Below are 20,860 nucleotides of genomic sequence, written 5' to 3' on the forward strand. Positions count from 1 at the left end.
TTCCGTTGACAATTTGTTAAAGTGCTTTTTGTTTGAAATTGGTTTAGTAATGAATATCATTTAATGTTTTATTTCTGAAGAAAATCAATAAAAATTCAAGTTTAAAAAAAAAAAAAAAGTAGTTAACTTCATGATAACAGCTATGATGTCACCAGAGGTGAAAAAAAATATCCAGCACAATGTGACATTTGCTCATCATTGTTTATCATTACATTATGACAATACATGATGGTGCTTTCTGGAATGTTTCCAGGCTGAACATTTGCAGTGATAATCTTAATACAAATACAAATTCCCTTTATCCCACAAACTGTAAAAACTTAATTAAATAAAAAAAAAAAGAAAATCAGTAACAGCAATTCATTTGGTATGGATTCACTCCACATTTCTGAATTAAGTTAATGAAATAAGGCACAAGTGCATTACGCCATAAAATGAGCCGATAGTGGTTGGCAGAAGCTAAATCCATTAAAGTTAACAGACACGTTACTACTACATACTAAGCGTGCTCATGATCAAATGGAAAAACTAAGTCAGCTTTAAATTTCCATAAGTTAGTAAGAGAAATCATTCAAGACTGGATTCGAGTTTGGCTCTTAAAATTGAGAAAATGTTGTTAAACACTTCAGATTATTCAACTTGTAAAAAGTGACGAAAATTCATGTTCAATCCCTTTATAATACCTGAGAACTGACGCGTGAAGTGCAAATCTGTATGATACGAACCCTGGCTTCTTTCAACCTTCCCTCGCCGTTCATTGGCAACATGAGCAAAATCTTGTATGTGTTAGTGTTACAGATAATAATCACCCTGTAGGCTTTAATGCAGCGGTTCTCAAAGTGTGGGACGGGGCACCGCAGGGCAGCAGGAACATTCTGCGGGTCAGGGTGATGCCTTTTCCCATAATTTAAGAGAAATTAGTTGAGCATAAAACTTTACAGAATTGACTGTAAATACATTAAATTAGAAAACCATATGTAGAGACTGACCGGCCACTGTTAAAACCTCCCATGAGCAAGATGCTAACAATAATAGCAACAAAAAAAAAATATCAGGAAATAAAATGCTCGTCCTGCAGCACTTTGAAGACCCCTGTAAGGTAAGCAGAGTGCATTATGGGAAAGATGACACACATTTCCAGTTCCTAAGTATGTGATTTAAAAGGTTTAAAATCATTTTAAGGAGACTCCCTGTAAGGCATTTTCTTCAGACTGTTTGTGCGTGGCGAGTTTTCTTAAGATTTACTGTTAAAATATCTACCCGGGTATTTAGTTGAGTTGAATGTTTGTTATTGAAAGGATGTTTTTATATATATATATATAAAATGCTAAACCTGGGAGGAGTCACTGTGGAGGTTTTAGGTTAACTGTTTAAGTAAAAGTGCTTTGAAGGCAGAAATAAGTGAGCTGAGCAGAAGCAGTAATTCTTTCTTTTAATAGCTTATTTTTCAAAGTATACACAACACCTGAGATCAATAACGGTAAAAACCTCCACTGGCCTGCACTAACTCGCTCCAGTCTTATTTGGTTCCCTTGTTTTTCTGCTCCGCTCAGTTATTTTCATGCCTCCAGAGAAATTCTATCTTTAAGAACTATTGTAATTATTTATGGCTCCGGTCTGCTTATTCATCCCAGTGATTGAAGACTCCCAGCGCCCAGTAACGACAGTCCTTGAGGACATCGTAACTGTTGCTACGCTATGAGAATGGTCCAAGGGCCCCGAGATGAGCAGGCCCCTCCCCCTCAGTCTCCGTGAGGATAAGACATCTGCACAGCCCACGGCTGCACCGTCCCCCGACCAAACGCCGTGTAGAACAGCGAGCCGAACAAGTTGATGCCCGCAGCGATGTAGAAGACCGTCTGCCATTCTTCTATGGTGTTCTGGAGGGAAGCCGGCACAGTCATTAATAACTTAAAATGAGTCACTTTTTTTTTGTTATGTTTGTCCACATTAGAGCTCCGTCCATCAAACTTCAGTGTGAGCAGTCTGAAAGGCCCTGAAGTGACCCACACGGGCAGAAGACGTGACGCCGCACGCTGTGGGTCACAGAAGAACTGATAAATATGTACAGACGTGTCAGTTTTGAGTTTCTTGTCCAATCGGAGCAAAGACTACTGTGACCAAATGATAACCGATACAGACCGAGGTCGCTTGGACAGACGTCAGTTCAATCCTCTAAATGTTCCTCATCTTATAGAAACTGTTCTGAAAGTTAGTTTGTTGATGACGAAAGAGCAACATTTACAAACTTCTAATTCAGGAAACAATAATCATTGTGATCAAATAATCCTCCAAAGTGTTACCAAGCACCTGCAGATGCAAGTATTACCAATTACAATAAAAAGAAACGTCCATTACAGTGTATTTGATTTGCAGTGGTGGATGAACTGACTTTTATAAGTTGTATTTGATTGTAGCTGTAGTTATGCAGGTCCTCTACCGGCAGGGGGTGCTGTAACACCTTCATTGCCACTATGTCCCTTCAGTATTTACACATGCTGTCTGGTTTAATCTGGTTAAATGACCTTTCTCCTACCGTCACTTTATTATGAAAATAGTCTCATGGGACATACATGGTCTAGTTTCACATTTCGTCAATAAATATTAACCTAATTGTTCTTGAGGACATTCAACCACACACAAATATGTGTAGTAGTATAAAAGTTTAGTTTCTTTGTTGTATTAATACAAAAAGAGGGACTGGTAAAAGCATCCTGAGGCAACTTTTTTTTTTTAAATCACCACTGGATGATCTGAATGACAATATTGTTTGCTTGAGCTGTAAACAAAGCGTCCTCAACAGAGCGGCAGTTCCCCAAGGACCAAATCTATTCTCAGAACTGTAATGACGACAAAATCCCTCCAAGTTTTCAGCACCAATAACAAAAAGGAGGAAAATAATCACAAGCAGTTAACAGCAAGCAGCTTTGTCTGCTTTTGTTCTAATCAGAGAAGTTAGAGTTAAAGAAACAAGGTAAAGGCATCATGAATGATGGGTGTGACTGTTTGTTTAGGACTGTGCACGCCCCCTGGTGGACAAACGTTGATATTTTAATCCTGCATCAACTAAACCAATTAGACAGAAAGGGGAGCCGGATGCCATCTGTTTAACCAAATACGCAGGAGGCCCAGCGTGGCCTCAGTGTGTATGTCAGACAGTGAAAAAACAGCACTACACTTCACTGACGCCTACAATCTGACGCTTTATTGCCATCATTTAAAGGCCCGATTATGATTCATATGTTGGCCTTTGAATTATGAAAAAGTTCAGGTTTTTTTCCACGTGAAAGTGTTTCTTACATTTTGAGTGAGGGATCTGGCTATGATTGGTCCCACCATGCCAGGAATGGTCGCAAAGGTGTTGGTGATTCCCAGCAGAATGCCTGCATACCTGCGACGGAAAAAAACACATGTTTACCAGAGAACAGCAAAGACATGGCTACACTCTCTGTGTGATACGGTCACATCTATTGTTTCAGAATTAGAGAGAAAAACTGCAAGAAAAAATTAAGAATTTTACTTGTTAAGTTTATTGCAATATAAATATTTCACATGTTAAAAATACAGCTTCTCTCATACAACAAAAAAAGTTACTTATTTGTAGTTCAGGAGATTTTTGTGCTGATGTTTCCTGGCTATAAACCTCCATTCAAAGTGTGTTCCATGTACCTTCTTATAGAGACATGCTTTCACGGGTAAAGCAGTAGATGTATGAAGATTGCACTCGTAAAAAATTCGCGGAATGTTTTCTTTGCTGTTGCCACTGACTCTTGTTTTGAGCTTCTGATGCCACCGGGTGTGTCGGTTTAAGTCTGACGGACACTTGTTCATGCAGAGAGATATCAAGATGAGATTCTGCAACCATGCTATTCCCATTTCTCCACAGAGCGAGGGTTTATCCAGGAATACCTCCAGAATCCGGGATTATTTAATGGCGTGTGTATGGTTCTCGTCTCCTGTTTGTTAAACGTGCCTCATTTATGAAGGCTGTGGATGCGGGGCAAATGGTTGCGCTGTCATAAAGACGTTATCTTCTATCGGCACAAACTCAGCTCTGCTGTCCATCACAGATACACCTCCCTTGTACACAGTATGAGGCTTTATTCGATGGAGGAAATAAACCTTTCAGTGGCATAAGAGTTGCTCCATTGTTAGAGCAACGAAAAAGCTCTTATTTACCTTTTATTGCAATTAAGATTTGATTAGTAACAAATAGAAATATAGATATTTCAGGGGGTTTTTCCCCATCTCAATAACAGTCTTCTTTCTCTTGCCTCTAATTGGCACCAGCTGTGATTGGGTCCTGATTTTAAATTTTTTTTACCTCAGACATTCGTATCTACTCAGTCTGCAGACATCTAAAGCAACAGGGCTCCGTGTGATTGGCCAGATATGTTGACAAGCAGAACATGAATGCAAATTGCATGGAAAAAATAATATCTATTGATTTTGCAATATATTGTGCAGCTTTACTATCAAATACTGTCTGAAATATAAGTGACAATATGGGGTTTTTAAGTAAATATGAAAAAATTTAATAAAAATGTATCTTTAGTGTGGAAAACTGCAGAATATGACTGAGAATTCATAACGCACTGCCTCATATCAGCAGCATTTCTTTTATACCTACAGTGTTCTGAAAAGGTGTATTCCAGTGATAGAAAAGAGGATTTCTTACGAGGGAGCGATGTCGAGATGGTTGATGTTGAAGCCAGAGGCTGACACGCCGCCCAGGGAGGACGAGATGGTCAGGAAGGTGATGGCCAACACGTAATTACAGCCTGTGTAGCCTGTCGCCACCAGGAACACCGCCGGACCAATCATACCTGCAGAAACAAGGCAGCAGTGAAAAAAACCTCCCTGGAGAGCAGAGAACCGTCAGCCAATCAAACTTTATTTCTAAGGACCTGTTTCACGCCAGGTTCGCTTCATTTAAAAAAAACTGCATGGGAAGATTTAATGCATAAGTGCGTAAAGCCGATATTAAAGGCCACAGGTACCGATGAGGGAGAAGCACTTTCGGACGACGACTGTGTGGTACATGCAGGTCTCTCGCAGGTAATCAGCAACTTGCCCACTCAGCAAAGCGAAAACGGCACAGCCCACGTAGGGCAGAGCTGACAGCATACCGTTCTGTGGAGGTCACACACCATTACGCACAATGTGCAAGTATTTGGATTTGACTGCATTCAGAGCGAAGTGGATGAATGTCTCAGTGTGTAATGAAATGGGATATTTCAATTTCCCACCTGCTGTATGCTGAATCCCAGGATGTCCTTCATGTAGGTGGGCAGCAGGGTGAGGAGGGTGTAGAAGGTCCAGTTGTAGGAGAAGTGAGCCACGACGATGGCCCACAGTGGCACCGACGACACGATGGCGCACCAGGGGATGTGGTCCACCGACGGGGACAGCTGGAGGAAGAGGAGGAAGAGGAGGGGAAGCAATGCAGCGAGGTAAAAAGAGTGTCCTTCTTCTGGAACGGAGCTCAAAGTTCTCTAAACACACAAATGCAGCCTTAACATCTAAAGCAAAGAATACAGTGAAAAATATTCTAAATGTGTCACGGTCTCCACTGGGGGGCGCCGGAGAACTTTGGGGTCTCGCAGTAGATATCATCTTGGAGGGTCATGAGGATTCCGTTTCACAGCATAGCTTCTTATTTTTGCCTCTTTTCTAAATAACTGAATCAGGTCAGTTATTAGCGTTATTTAAACACAAAAATAACACTAATATTGCTGTATTTAAATTACTTTAGGAAGGACAGTGGCTGTATACAGCTGACACCAGTCTATCTTCCGCTTCTATTTGGTTGGTTTTTCTCTCATGTTACTTTCTTGCTGACAACAAATAAAGTCAACATCTTTCTTCTCTCTGACTGTGTTGGTAGTTTTAAGGTGAAATCGTTCACATGAATCGTGGGCAGGTTTCTAAAGCCGCGTTCACATTTGATGACCCAATGTAAAAAAAGAAAGAAACGTCCCCACCATAATCACTCCAAACCGAAAGGTTTCCACACATGCTGGTGGAGCTTTAGTGTTGCTACGGATTGTATAAAACCTCCCTGGACTCAAGTTACCAGGAGGAGAGATTACCGAGCGTTAACATGTAGAAACCTCTGGGTGTGAACTGCAGATTCATCGTGAGTGTTGTGACCAAACCACAGAGGAAGACGGATGAGACGGCACGCTGAGGTAATATACTGTTGTTATCAGATAACGCCGGCGGACCAAGAAACCGACAGTCAGTTCTGAGGCAGTAAGAGAATAAAGTGCAATGCCGTACACATGATGCAGTTTGGATACTTTTTTTAAAAAGTTAAACCCAGCGCCCGCTGGGTTGAGGCTATTTAATTCTATTTATTTTGCTCTCATTTGGTCATTACGATACCATCAATAAAATTTTCATTCTTGTGCCACTCCAATACAGAATAATATAATCCTGCTAAACCAACATGTATTCAAAAGATAAAAATGGTCGGACATTTTGTTTGAAACAATGGTCATTTGGAAGTAGAGTGGATTCAATGGGGTTCAAAATTGTGAAAGTGAATTCAAATTTGCTTTACGTGGCTTTACAATGACCCTGAAAATGATTAAAATTGATTGTACGATCTAATCACCTTAAAATGGCTTCAAATGGGGAAAATTGTGTTTTTGTGTCACTAATCATTCACATAGTCCAGATCGGAGGTGACAAACTTTTCAATCTCAACGGGGCCAGATAAGGTAAAGAAAAAGTATAATAACCAATATTGAAATGTCTTGTTTTCGTTTTAGTGCAAATAAAAACACGCAGATTCTCGATGTAGAATCTTTTCACACTCGTAGACTCATGTTGGTAGAATCCTGTCACTCCTCCGGTCACCCGGTTTCTGAAGCTTTCAGTTTGCTTCTATAAACTCAAGATGACTGCAGGGATCTGAACTAAAGCTGCAGTGTCTCTCTGCAACCTGCAACGATGAAACACTTCATTCGTAGATGTACGTCCTCAGGATCTGAGTGTCACCTCGTTCTTCAGCGAGGAGGTGATGTAGAGTCTCTCCTGCTCAGATATCCGTGGGTGAGTGTTTGGACTGTCGAAGACGAAGAGAGACCACAGGACGAACCAGAACAGGCCCACAGCACCTGCACAAACAAACAAGAAGAGTTACGATTCAACATGAATCCCCCGGATTAGTATATGAAATCCTGAGCCGTGCTCAACTCGTGGTTCAACAGACTTTAACTTCTGCAGCACATTTTCTTCTTTAACTTGCCAAGTCATCGTCTTCACAAACAAAAGAGGAACAAAGGAACAGATGCGAACAACAGCTCATCTGAAGCTAAAAATAAAGAGGGGGACGAGTGCCAACTACTTAATGACAGGACCACCTGAGGTCAGGTAAAGAGTCGATAGCTCCTGGGAGCGTCGTTCACGTGGCTTTTAGTGGCCATTTCTTTATGTTGTGAGCCGTTCCAGCCAGACAAGATTGTAAAGTACGAATCAATAAATGCAGACTGGATGACTGAGAATGATGAGTCTCGTGCTTATTTATGCCTTTTTCAGCTGATTTTTTTTTTTTTTTTTTTTTTGGAGACGTTGAGGAAAAGTAGACTGAAATGAAAGATGCATCGTCAGCAAAAAATCAAAACCGCGAAATCAAAAATGTTTTTGAAAAGATGAATGTGCTCATATGAAGCCGGTTGACTAACGTGTTTCAGATTGAAGCGTTGGGAACGCGGTACATTGTATTCAGATTGAAAACACAAAGAAGGATGTGTCAACAACTTTTCCTTTTGTTGATCGAGAACCAAGACGCTGCTCGCTTACTGGTGTTTGGGGTCGTCGTTAAAACACCCACTTCAAGGTCACACGTCAAAATACCCTTCATATCCGTTGATGTTTGCAAACTGATCTATGATCCCTGACATGATAAATAGGCCTGAACCCAGAGGAGGAGAAACATCCTCCTATCATGATGCTTCCACCACCGTGCTCTGAATTCAGTGTTTGGACCCAGAATGAAGCATCTTAATTCCATCAGTCCACAAAATGATTCTCTATTTCTCTTTAGGCCTCTTTTGTGCTCGTCTTCTGTCTGGTTATTCTTCGATCTATTGGAATGATCTTTGCTCTCCATTTTAAAGCACTGGAGGTCATTTTTGCCGAGCAGCATTTTTTTTTTAATGCTCTTATTAATAGATTATCCTCTCTCCAATCAGCGTTTTTACCTGATTGACTCTTGTTGTTTCACACAACAAAATTACTCCTAAATGACCTACACTGCTATTATTTTGACCACGCCCCTTTCAATCAATTATCAAATAACAGAAAGTCAATGTTGGGTTTTTACCAAGTAATAAGCTCATTTCTACCAAAAACACTGTTTGTTCTGGTTTAGTCATGTTGGGTTATTATTCATTATTCACTATATTCCTATAGTTCATGCTGCTCCCGGCATGAAGTCGCCATAAACTTCTAATCCCAACAGCCAATGTTGGGATGCGTGACTTGACGGCGCCGTGCTGCCAGATTGCCGTGTCTCCATATCGTGTGTGTTTAAAGTATTTTTCGAACAAAAAAAAAAAAGAAAAAACGTCTGACAAAATTCAAAAGTTTCCTAAAACAGAAATTAGGTGTGAAAAATGAAACCGCAACACACGATTCACTATATTTGAACTAAAAGTAACTTTAAAAGAAGGACTTTTCTCTGGAAAACTGACGCTTTCTTCCCTCCGACAACATCACTTACCAAATATGTAGAAGACGTAGGGCCAGCCCAGATAGAAGCAGATCTCCCCAGAAAGAGGAAGACAGACCACCGTCCCCAGCTGGGCACCTGCAATCAAACAAAACACAAACGTCTGCATTTAACGGTTGTTTCTGTCCGCATGTGAAAAAAAAACGGCCTCACGCATGGAGCCAGCCGTTTACTGAGAAGTACCTTCGGCGTGAAGAAGAGCGAGCGTTCACTGACGTCCACGGCAGTGTTTTAAAATTAAAAAGAAAACTGTGCAGGTGTGCTCAGAGGAACCTATGCCGCTTTGGACGTAAACACTGGTCGCACAAAATACTGAGATCTCTCTATGTATGAAAGCACATTCCTAATATCGGCCAATAAAAGGTTTTGCTCGGTATATCGGAGCACATTTCACGAGTGTAACATCCAGGTGTTGGGAGAACCACAGTCGATGCAAACTTACAATACAGACGCTTGTAATGAGGCTATATCAGCTGGATTTGTGCAGTTTAAAGATAGTATGTTCATTAAAACAAGATCATCCTGATGTCTTAGTAACATCCTGCAATCGCAGTCCACACGCGGCAGCTTTCAACCCGTAACCGTTTTATAAAAGACTCAAAAACCAGCCTGCTTAAATCTTTCTAAATGTTTGTTTTTATTAAAGCTCTGGAACTAGTTTTCCCAGTTCCATCATTCCGCCCAGTCGTCGTGTGAGCGCGTCTTTACCGATATAAGTAATGGTGAGCAGCCGGCTCCTCTCCAGCGGCGGCGCCCAGGCAGCCCACATGGTGTACATGGCCGGGAAGGTCACACCCTGAGATAAAACACGAGCAACAGAAAGGTCGATGAGTGAACAAATGTCCAGCTCAGCGCTCTGCAGCCTTTCCCATCAAAAGAGACGCTTTTGTCTCTTTACACCAAATAAAATTCTTCTGGAGGCACAAAACACATTTAATCATAAAAGATTACAGAGCCTAGAAAGTTTTTAGTTTCACTAACTGTATATTCAAGATTTTCACGACTCCAATTTAGAATGAACTTCGCTGTTGTAGACATTTTAACTGATTCACGTCAAAGATGATTAAAGCACAAATTTAGGTTTGTTTTAGCTCTGTCATCTATACACACTAGTTAGAACTAACTTTTCTTGCAGAGCATGTATCCCCCTGTTAATGGGGGTAATATTAAATAAAAAAAATAAAGGAACTCCCACCTCTCCGATCCCCTCCAGCACTCTGAGAGCAATGAGGTAGCTGGCGCCCAGGTCTGCGGCTATCGGCGTGAGCAATGTAAAAATGACGGTTCCCAGAGTCCCAAAGCCCAAAAGCCACTTGGCTCCGAAGCGTCCCGCCAGGTAGCCGCCAGGGACCTGCGTCAGGATGTAGCCGTAGAAGAAAGAGCCCAGGATCCATCCTTGGGTCTCAGAGTCCCAGTTGTACACATGGGCCTGAGCGGGACAGTTGGATTTACGGTTTGAACTCAGTGGAATATTATTAAGAAGCACCTAATCAAGACCAAAGACAATTATCTGTAACTGCCTGTATGAAGAGTCATCATATGAATGTATCTGTGCATAATGCCTGATTATTTCCCCCAATGATAATATAGAAGAAGTGGGGGAAAAAAGTCCTAAGGAGAAGTAAAAGAAATGACAGAGCTTGAGTCATCTTGTTTCCTACCGTACGGTTGTGTGTGGGTCGAGCCGGGTCGGCATGAGCGGGACACACCGAGCCGCTCTGGTTGTCGCCGGCCTGGTGGGTCCTGTTCAGCATGTCCACCATGGCCACACTGAGGTTCACCCTCAGGGAGTAAACCACGAAGCAGCCGTAGCAGGAGAGCAGCGCCAGGGCGTAGCGCGACGAGCAGCATGCTGGGGCTGCAGGCAGAGGTGGAGAGGAAGAGGGTTTATTATCGGCTCACATGCAGCGTGAGCGGTGTTAAAGTGATGCTCGGAGTAAAGAGTGAAGAAAACTGTTATTGATGCAAATGTCTCTGTTCTTGTTCTTCCAGTTTGGTGAGGTTGTCAACTGCTGGCTTGCTGACACACACTTGGAGACAAACGTTTGAAGTGTGTGTGCGTAGTAGTGGCCTGTCAGTGCAATTTGTCTGTAAATACATAGAAACACAACATGTGCAAACACTTTGTACATATCTAAACTTGAAAAGATTTACTGGATTATAACAGCAGTGTATCATAGTTATATCTATCTTTATACCATCTGACTCAATTTACAAATACAAAAACACATTTCTTAGTAAAACTGTATAGAGCATATATACAAAATACACTGTTGTAACTGTATGAAAACTACTGATTCTAACTTTAGGCTACAAAAAATGGAAATCCAAGAGTTTAAATAGATCAAAATTATGGATGTAGTCAGTCTGAAGACAAAGTAGAAATGAACTGTGTGAATGAATAAAGACGCACACTCCAAAATACCACTAAACTCCAGAGATGTGAACACTTGTGATTTTACAGCTGGTTTCAGCTCTTAACTGCTTTGACTGAGTCACATTTGCAGTCTGCATTTTAATTCACGTTAATAACTTCAATAATCATGTAATATCAGTGCATTCGACTTAAAGACGGATTTTTCAAATGTATGCCTCACACGTCTAGTGAGTCATATAAAGGACATTATGTAGAACAACAGAGCTATACTGCTAAAATGCATGGTATGCAGAAATCCATGGAGGAATGTATACCATAAAAAGAGCTATACTGACAATGCTGATTTAAGATCCGTGCTTTACTCTTGGACTGGGTCATTTTGTTAGTTTCTTTTAATTACTTCCCATCAGCAGTGGTGGAGCTGTTTGATGACTTTGTTGTTTTTAGACGTTTGGCCGACAGGAATACATTTATTTTAAAACAATGGAGTGAAATGTGGAAATTTGTCAAAACAATGGAGGCCAGTGGGGCTCTAAGTGATTAACATGCAGAGTATGAACATGAAAATATACTTAAATGCAGTCTTTCTTTGTACAGTATGATAATATCCTGTATTAATGTGTTAAACTGACACTGTGGGGTGTTTTGTTTTCCACCTCAAGTCTCTCCCGAACCTACAGGCGCTCTGCGGTTCTTACCTCTCGGGACTTTGTCCTCCCGTCCTCGGTGAAGCAGCGGTGTCTCCTGTCCGTCTCCGTCCGTGTCCGAGCCGTACCGCTCCATGTTTCCAGTCGAGCAGCGCTTCACCGCTTCATACACCATCATCACCACGACGACATTGGCGGCCGCGGCAGCTGCGGAGCGCAGCGACTTCCTGCAGTGGAGCCTCGGTCAGCTGACCGAGCTACCGGAAGCAGGAAGCAGGATTTCGCTCTCGCTCTCTTTTTTTTTTAATTATTATTATTATTATTATTATTATTATTATTATTATTATTATTATTATTATTATTATTATTATTATTATTATTATTATTATTATTAACAAAATCACGTTACAAACATTCTGGAATACAATCTTCACAAAGGCATTCTTGCAAAAATAAAAAAAATCTCACACACACACACACTATATATATATATATATATATATATATATATATATATATATATATATGTATGTGTGTGTATAAGAAAAAAACAGTTCTTGAGCAATTCTATGGAATGCAGTCTGAAAATGAAACCTAATGAACACAGAAAAGAAAAATAGGAAAAGCAAAAAATAAACAAAGCAAAATAAATCTAGGGCTTTCTTTCTAGATCATAATTATATGTCAAATTGAATAGTTTTGTTGCATGTTTATCTTGATTTTGTAAAGGCTTGAGTGAAGAAGCGAAACATAAAAATAGGGTGAGAGTTAGGGTTAGGAATTCTGTTTGAGTTGAAGTCACAGCCGCACACAAGAAGATGAGACGGAGTGAGATCGGTGGAATGAAGAGGCCTTTAGGGCAGGAATAGGAAGCAGTAACAGGAACAGGGTTGCAAAAAAAATCTAAAAAACTTCAGAGGCTGTGTTATCCTAATTTTAAAGTTTAAACATATTTCACAAAAAATACTGTTTTGGTCATAAAAGTTGCAGACAGACAGTGTATTGCACGGCCGCCATCATGGATGGGGCATCCATGCGCCCCTAGTGTATTTTTTATCAATTGAGGAAGGTGTACTCTGACTACAATTATTCTAATTCCCCGTATTCTCACACAGTAGACACTGTCAATAATTAGAGATACCTTGGGACTATTCTTGATGATGAACAAAATTTTACTTGTAACTCAGAGAATATTTACAAAAAAGGATAATATTACTGCTACTTGAATACTGTAAATAATGAAAATATTATTGCTACTATGTGTATTTGCCCTATGTGGAATTAATAAAGTCTGATCTTATCTTATTTATGGTACTTCACTGCAAGGCACTGGGCGGCGATTGAGGAGCGCACAGCTTGTTCAAAGTTCTGCTCCCCTACCCCGGGAGGCCCGTCACTCCTAAATGAACGTGGAGGAGACCCTACAGTTTCTGACAAAGCTTTATTGGAAGCACTTTTTTTTTTAATGACAAAGTGTTAACCCTTCCTGCTCCGGTCTCCGGACCGTGGTTGGAAGTCACAGGGGAGATCAACTTCTACTCAGGGGCGCTGCAATGCTGATGCTCATCCTCTAAATCATCCTCACCATCGAAGGATTGAGAATATGGATCTTCAATAATATTGTCCTTAGTCTCTGGAAGGTCCTCTGACTCTGAAATCTCTTCCTCTGCATCACTATCACAGTGTCTCTGGTTACATCCAAAGGGAGGTGGGCCGATATATTACATCACAATTCATGGCATGTCTTTTCTTTTTTTTTTACAGGATACTGATTGGCTATCATATTTTCTTGCTTCTTGCTACACTGCCCCCTAGAGGTGTGGCTTGCTCATAGCAGCTCTGAACCAGGAATAAATATGGTAGTGGAAATGAAGATATATTTTTTTTAAATGTAGAGGGGGAAATGTCCGTTTTTATAAAAACCCAGGCACTTGTAAATGTGGCCTGAAACAGTTCAGAAAAATGTATTTCTGAAAACTAATATGCCGTAGCGTAGTAGTTGATGACCTTGGGTGTTGCGTTCAGGTGCATCACGTAAATACGGCCTCCGACATGTTAACGAGCTACGAGGCTAACACAGTAGCATTATTATACGCTCGACATGATTAAAATATGAACGACACAGTTATTATCGAGCTGGAACGTCCACGAGCAGCACAATTGACAGTAACAGTATGTTTTTGACACATGGAGATGTTGACAGTGATGGAGCAGTGATGTAGCAGTGGTTGTAGCAGTGATGTAGCAGGTAGCCCTTGACAACGGGGACGGTTATAATGCTAATCAAACGCAGTTTACATTTTAAAATTGTCTTTAATAGATCATAATGATCACGTGACACTGGTACGCTCGTTAACACTTCAGCATCTCCAGTCGTAGAGTGAACTCCTTCACATCAACAGACAGAGACCGTCCGAGAGACTTTCGCCTGAAAAACGAGCTATTTCATTGAGAAGAGAAAACCGAGAGCAGAGATGCCACTTACCAGAGTGAGTGTTTACATAGGGAGCTTTACACAATTAGGAAATTTTAATCTTGTTCCGTATTTTGAGGAGATTCTGTTGTTTGTATTCTTTAAATTGCTCTCAGAGTTTATTGAGCACAGTTTACATTTGTGATATAATATTTGAGAGTTTTGTGTTTATTCGATATTGTATCAGATACATTTATTTATACTGTTGTGAAATTATAAATCCAATCTTTTCTGATGTTTACAAATATTAGTACCAGTGTTGATATCATTATTCTTGAAACTCTTTTTGCTTTAAGGTGCCTGTGGAACATGCTTCAGTTCGTCGTTCTGTCCATCTCTCGGTTAGAACCGAAACCTTGAGAATGGAGGAACACGGTGATTGCTATGAGCATCTGTGGCAAGACATCGCAGAAACCCTGAAGGCAGATGGATTTAATCTGCTGGAGGGCACCTTAAATTCACCTGCACCTGTCGCACTCCCTCTGTGGGACCACGGTCCAACTGGGGCACACAGTGACATGGTGGACGTGGGAGCGGCTCCCCCAGGATTTGGGTGGCAAACGCCTCAAACTGCTGATCCCACCAGTGTCATTCAAGCTCAGCCGTCCGGCCGGACGGGGGCTTCCAGCCAGGGACAGGTGAGACGTTCATTCTGGTGTCGATCTTAACAGTCTGTGGTCATTTACTCACATTCATTGTATAAAGGTTGACTAATCAGGTTGTGAATGTATTCCTCTTCTTTTGTCTCCAGTGTGTTACTGTTCCCAAGAGGATCATCAACATGAACATGCAGCCTGTCATAGTTCTGTAAGTCAAATAAACATTTTTCTTGACTTTCTTTGTCCTGACTTACTTTTCACTGATCTAATGTGTTTGTATGCATCTTTCCCTGTGCAGGAAAAGACTAGTGCTGCTTCCTCGTCACTTTGCTGCACGTCCCATCAACACCCTCAAATCACGGTGAGTTAACTTGTCCCGTTTTGGCTCTAAATAAGCTTTTAGTCGGGTCTTTTCTTACCTACCTGAGTGTGAATCACGTGTTCACAGGTGGAACACCGTACATCCTGTCCAATGTTGATTTATATATCTGAAATCTTCCTGAATGTGTATTTTACCATTTGTTTTTTGTGCGTGCAGAAAAAGAACACGTCAAGACCAGCAGCAGTGTGTGACCAATAACAAAAGACTGAGACCCCGAGGGTGCTCGTCCCTGTGAGTGAGGCTACCCACCCTCCAACTCACGGGCCGTCAGCCTCCATTTCCCAGCTCTGGTCCCCAGGGTCAGCGGACTGTCTTCCAGCCACGGCCCGATTCTTCTTTTCTCAGAATAAATGAGAATAAAAACAATTCAATGGCATTCTATCATGATTTGTTTTTATTACGCCAATATGAGCAGCATTGATGAAGTGTAATTTTATCCTCTTTGTTTTTTTTTCTTCCAACCTGAGGTTTTTTGATGCTTAAAAGCACAAACAAAAAAAAACTGTGGAAACACACTAGTTCTGGTTTTGCTTCTCCTTATGAAAACAGATTGGAATTGTTCTTCTAAGAGTCATGGCTTCAGCTATTACTGAAAATGTTTCATCATCTACTTTCCTATTGTAATCTGAAATCAGCAATGTCAGGACTTTCAAAGTGGGTGACGGTGGATGCTGGTTCGAGTCCTAATGTGTATGGACATTTTCCTAAAAACTTTAAGTTTTAAGCAGTGCTGACACAACCTGAAGACACAGAGACAAGCCACACACGTCATTATTATTTTCTAAACTTTATTCGTAACAAATTGTCAACAGTTCAACATTCCAAATTGCATTGAGTGATTGATAACAATTTTACATGAACACTACAAGTTGTTGTTGTTGTTGTAAGTCTTTATTTCATTCAAAAGTAAAAAATAGAATAAAAAATAAACAGTCTTCATAGCAAAACTTCACCTTAGCTGCCTTTCAATACCTGTACAATGTTCAACTTTCTAAATATATACATATTTATAGATATTTTTTAAACATTCTATGACCAGTATTTACAGTATACACAAAAAAACACACAACAAAAGAAATAACAAAAAAAGAACAGTACAAGGATAAAAAAAAATGAAAGGAAAAGAAGAAAGAAAAAGGTACATCCTCTGTTTGGTGATTTGAGTTTTGATAAATACTTGTTGTAAAGTACAGATTTCTACTGTTTCTATTAGTTTGTCAAAGTATGTAATTGACAAAATATAATGTTTGAGCTCTTTAAAGGAAGCAATGGAAAAAGCTTTTTTAATTTGCAATGGTGAATGTAATACTCAGGGATTTATCAGGTAAGTAGAATTAAGAAAAAAATTGTTAAAATCATGTTAAAATCATAAAAAATCACATACCTGGTAAAGAACAACAAGCCCCCCCCCCCCCCCCCAAAGAAAAATGGAATTTAACTTAATTCCAATTAATGCCCACACAATTAAATGCCATTAAAATGTAAACGGTTGTCACTACTATCCTTTAAGGTTCACTCAAGTATTTTTTTGACAATACTTTTGCTTGTAATTGAAAAAAACTTGAGTAATTAAAGAGCAGTTGTACTTTTACTGGACAACAGTTATTCACATCCACAGCTAATGGAATAAAATATGACACAATACAATACAATAGAAAACTCCAGAGTCTTTTATATAGATATCTGATGTAAAGATAAAACAATTTGTATGTTGTGACCACTTAAAAGATGAACCACAAAATAGTTCAGAAAAGTGCCAATGTTATTATCTATAAAACAAAATGAAGAGTGTTAACACACAGCGAGAGAAGAAAAACTCCTCGAGGGCAAAATGAACAGTGGGGTTTTATTTGTGGCGTCGTTCCTCCCGCTATGAATTCATAAAGGTCCGGGGGAGATATAAAGTCTTTACTGTTTTTAAATTGTGTGATAATTGTTAGTCGTAAAAATCTCAACACACACGTCCCATATTATTATCTACCCCCCACCCCCACCCCACCCCACCCCCCGTCTCAGCTTAGATAAAATCTGAAGATGGACGAATTTCATTTTGCTCCATTCACAAGTCATCTGTCATATTTTATTGCTAAATAAGGCTGGGAAACTGGCTCCCTTCCCTCCTACTGTCCGGTAATTAGGGCAGCACCCACGAGATTCCTGTCATGCCACTTTGTATTGTGCTTTAATCCGGCATGTTGGGAAAACAAATGTGCAAATGATCAAGCCATTTAATACGTCGGCAGTTCCCTTGTGCTCGGATGAACTAACGGGAGACTTGATGCTCTCTGGGATGACCTCGGAAAGTGTAAAATTAAAAAAAAAAAAAAAAAGAAAGATATTTACCTACTTTATTGATTTGCAGAGAAGGAACTGCTGTTTCTGTTTTCAGAAGAACAACAGACACAACAAAACATCAGGAACCCGGATCAGAAAAGTATTGTTATAGTACCAGTAATAGTAGATGAGGTGCAGGTGTGACTGTTGCCATGGAGACGCTGCAGCTGACAGGCAGGACCGGAGCTCTGACAGTTATGGGTCTCCAGTCAAATACAAAGGGCTTAAACAAATGATGATTTTTCTTCAACATTAATGTTTTTGTACATGGTTCCTGAAAAATAAACTAAATAAAGAAAATGATTGTTCGAGAACCGTGAGACCTATTTTACAAAATTTCCTCTGGAATTGTGTAGTTTAACCTTAGCATTGCATCAACAATTACCCACAGACACTGCAGGTCCTGGAGCGGCAAGACACGTCCTCCGTTGTGGACACTTTTTTTTTTTGCTGAAAGCCTGTTTGCTGGGAAATGGACGATCCTACAGACATGACACGCTGACAGTAATTCCAAGAGGTGCCTCTGAAGCTCACAGTTCAAACATCCTTTGGGTTTCCATAGTGACATATGTGGTGCTGGCGAAGGTATGCGTTCTGCCGAGTGCCCGTTCTAGTTTGGTGAACGGTGAGCCAACTCGTTAACAAAAGTCGCCTTTCCAGGAGCTCTTGGATCCCAAAATCTAATCGATCGGTCCCTGGATGGTGACAAATCATCCCTGAAGATTTCATGCAACTCGGGGGGAATAGTTTTTTGCGAAACGTTGGTAAAATACACACACACAGACAATAAACATAACCTTCGCCCCAATTTTCATTGGCAAATAAAGAAGACAAATTAAATAGTCTCAGACGAATGCTTTGACCTTTAATTTATTGGTCCAGTTATGTGACACTGAGGGAATAATTAATTTTCTGGCACAAGCAAGCAAATCACTAAAATGCCAAATTCCCTGAACTCAGCTACTGGCGAACGAGGACAAGTTTCCTTTTGTTGCCGAGGGAGACGAGCTGCTGGGCCTCCCTCTGCATGCTCACATGTAGCTGCAGGATCAGATGATATGTGGGAATGATGTAACCTCTGAATACAGGTTTGTTGTTTGTGTTGGAATGAGGAGCAGCTGAGACGTTTGTCTTCGGGCTTCAGTCCTTTTTCGCTGGAGACGATATAGAAACTGAGAAAACCCGAGGGACATCGTACAGGCGTGAAGACAGGCCTGTGGTCGAGCACACGTGGAGGATTTCGTTAGATACCTGAAGAATAATTTCCTAACAGTAGGGGGCGACAATGCCTCGTAATCTGTGATGACAACAACTATTTTACTGGCCACAGTTGGTTTACCTGTGCTACCTGCACATGAGGTAAGACACAGAATGGGACATTATAATTTAATTATATTGAGGACAAAAGCATCAGAGTGCATTGTGTAGCTAATGAATCCATCAAAACAGAAATATGATTTAAGAATACATTTTGAAACTACATGTGAAATCAATGTTAATTCATATTTGTGCAGGAAAACAGTCATTTCTCCTATAGACGTTACTGAAATTAAATGTTTTTTATAGAACTGTGGCTAATTCAGTATTGAAAGGAATATTTCTCTCTCTTCATCTAGAATGCCTGACATAATCAAACACGATCAGGTTATAGGTGTGGGTCAATTCTCAAAGTAAAAAATTCTTACATATTACAACGTAAACCCTTCATCAGACCAAATCTGAAAGTCTAATCTGGACTCTAAGAAGTATTATTATAAACATTGACCTCCATCTGGACATTTTAGTTCACACCGGGACTCTTTGAAACACTCCTGGGCTCAGACCTGGACTATTTGAAGAAGGCTTGTCGTTTTTAATCCAGAATTGGGTTATTTAATAAACTCAAGATTCTTTCTAATAGTGGCCTGGTTTATTAAGATCATGCGTAACGCATACTAAATTGCACACTCACGCACATTGCTTAAGTGTGAGGTTGTGAAAACATGCATGTTAAAAGCTGCAGGACTCCTGCGTTCTGAGAAGTGACAGACGTTTGCTCACGAGAGGCGGGAATATTAAAACCCCAATCGCAGCTTGGATTGCACATAATTTCAGTATTTTATTAATTTATGAAAAACACCTTAAATGTAGGGCTCACAATATATTGCAAATTCATCGTTGGCGCGATATCAACATGCATATATTGCAAAAGACTGACTGAACAAATGGATCCAGCAGAATGCCGAGCTGGATTAACTTTCTGGGTCCAGACCTCTCGAAACAAACCCCTGAAACTAAACTTGTATTATTTAAAGCAGACCAGGACTCTTTGAGCTCGGCCTGTGGCCAGGTACGGATCGAGTCTTTAAATTGAACTAAATCTCCTACATTATTTGAACCAGGTCTTCTTAAACATGTGATTTCAGAAAAGCATCCCAAAGGGTTTTCTGAAAACTCACAAATCATAACTCCGACCAGCCAGCGCAGCTGAAAGGCCCACGAGTGTTTGATGTGCAGGAAATAGATGGGCCTTAAAGCTGCTGCTATAAATATCTATAGATAAATGCATGTTATCAGTCAGAGTGTCGGAGGAGTGGGAATATCGCCGCTCTTAGGCATGAATGTGGCTTTGACAACTGTTTCCCAAAGTTAAATGAAATAGCTAATGAGCAGAAAATAAAACAGGAACAAGGCATTAGGCAGTCCTGTTGAAATACTGAATAAATAGGCAATCAGCAGAAACTCAGTGTGTTCAGGATGGTCCTAAAACAACACCACATCAACATCTTGTTGAGGTCAGATTGGAATGGACGGTTTGAGATGACAGGAAAAGCAACAGTGACTCGGTTAAATGTTTCGACTCGATCTGCAGGGGAACGTCTCTGACTGCACAACACAGTCGACCTTCAAGTGGAAGCAAACTCGTGCCACAGTTCACACTGTGCTCATCAAAACTGGACGACTGAAGATCAGAAACGTGCGTCACATCCACAGTTTACCTGAGTGTTGTTGCCGACTGTGTCCATCCCTTCTTCCAGCAGGATAACGCGCCATGTAAGTAAACTCAAATATCTCTCTTTGTTTTTTTGGGGTTTTTTTAGCACAATGATGGATTTACTGGACTCCAAACCTCCATTGCCACCAGATTTCAGTTGTAAGAAGACATTTGCATCATGCGGCAAACGTCGGTGAGACAGACACACACTAAACGACACCTGTGGTAATACACACAGTCTTCCTCCTGGATTTTACTGGGACTGACCCAGAGTGACGCCTTCAATCACTGTCACTTCTCACACACACTGCAATGACTGGCTTCCCCTGATCCG

The 20,860-nt window shown here is 40.6% G+C and overlaps 1 protein-coding gene across 1 annotated transcript; it reads right to left on the bottom strand.

The window, feature by feature from the left end:
- Positions 1-183: 183 nt before the first annotated feature.
- Positions 184-11,992, bottom strand: slc17a5 (solute carrier family 17 member 5). Its single transcript, XM_080482057.1, has 11 exons — positions 11,816-11,992; positions 10,402-10,598; positions 9,936-10,169; positions 9,449-9,536; positions 8,732-8,818; positions 7,006-7,124; positions 5,250-5,411; positions 5,001-5,133; positions 4,679-4,826; positions 3,301-3,391; positions 184-1,880 (listed from the first exon to the last, which is right to left on the bottom strand). Exons 1-11 carry the CDS (start codon positions 11,940-11,942, stop codon positions 1,743-1,745), a joined length of 1,524 nt encoding a protein of 507 aa, XP_080338183.1. The 5' UTR covers positions 11,943-11,992; the 3' UTR covers positions 184-1,742.
- Between the last annotated feature and the right edge of the window lie 8,868 nt (positions 11,993-20,860).

This window comes from Lipophrys pholis (genome assembly GCF_963383615.2).
Source record: "Lipophrys pholis genome assembly, chromosome: 15".
Classification (NCBI taxonomy): Eukaryota; Metazoa; Chordata; class Actinopteri; order Blenniiformes; family Blenniidae; genus Lipophrys; species Lipophrys pholis.

Bases quoted from the DNA above. Each gene is read 5' to 3' on its own strand.
- slc17a5 (XM_080482057.1), bottom strand. From the start codon at position 11,942: ATGATGGTGTATGAAGCGGTGAAGCGCTGCTCGACTGGAAACATGGAG. The intron at 9,537-9,935 runs GTGGGAGTTCCT...GTTTTATCTCAG, and splicing joins TGCTGGAGGGGATCGGAGAG to GGTGTGACCTTCCCGGCCAT. The intron at 3,392-4,678 runs GTAAGAAATCCT...TTTCCGTCGCAG, and splicing joins CATCTCGACATCGCTCCCTC to GTATGCAGGCATTCTGCTGG.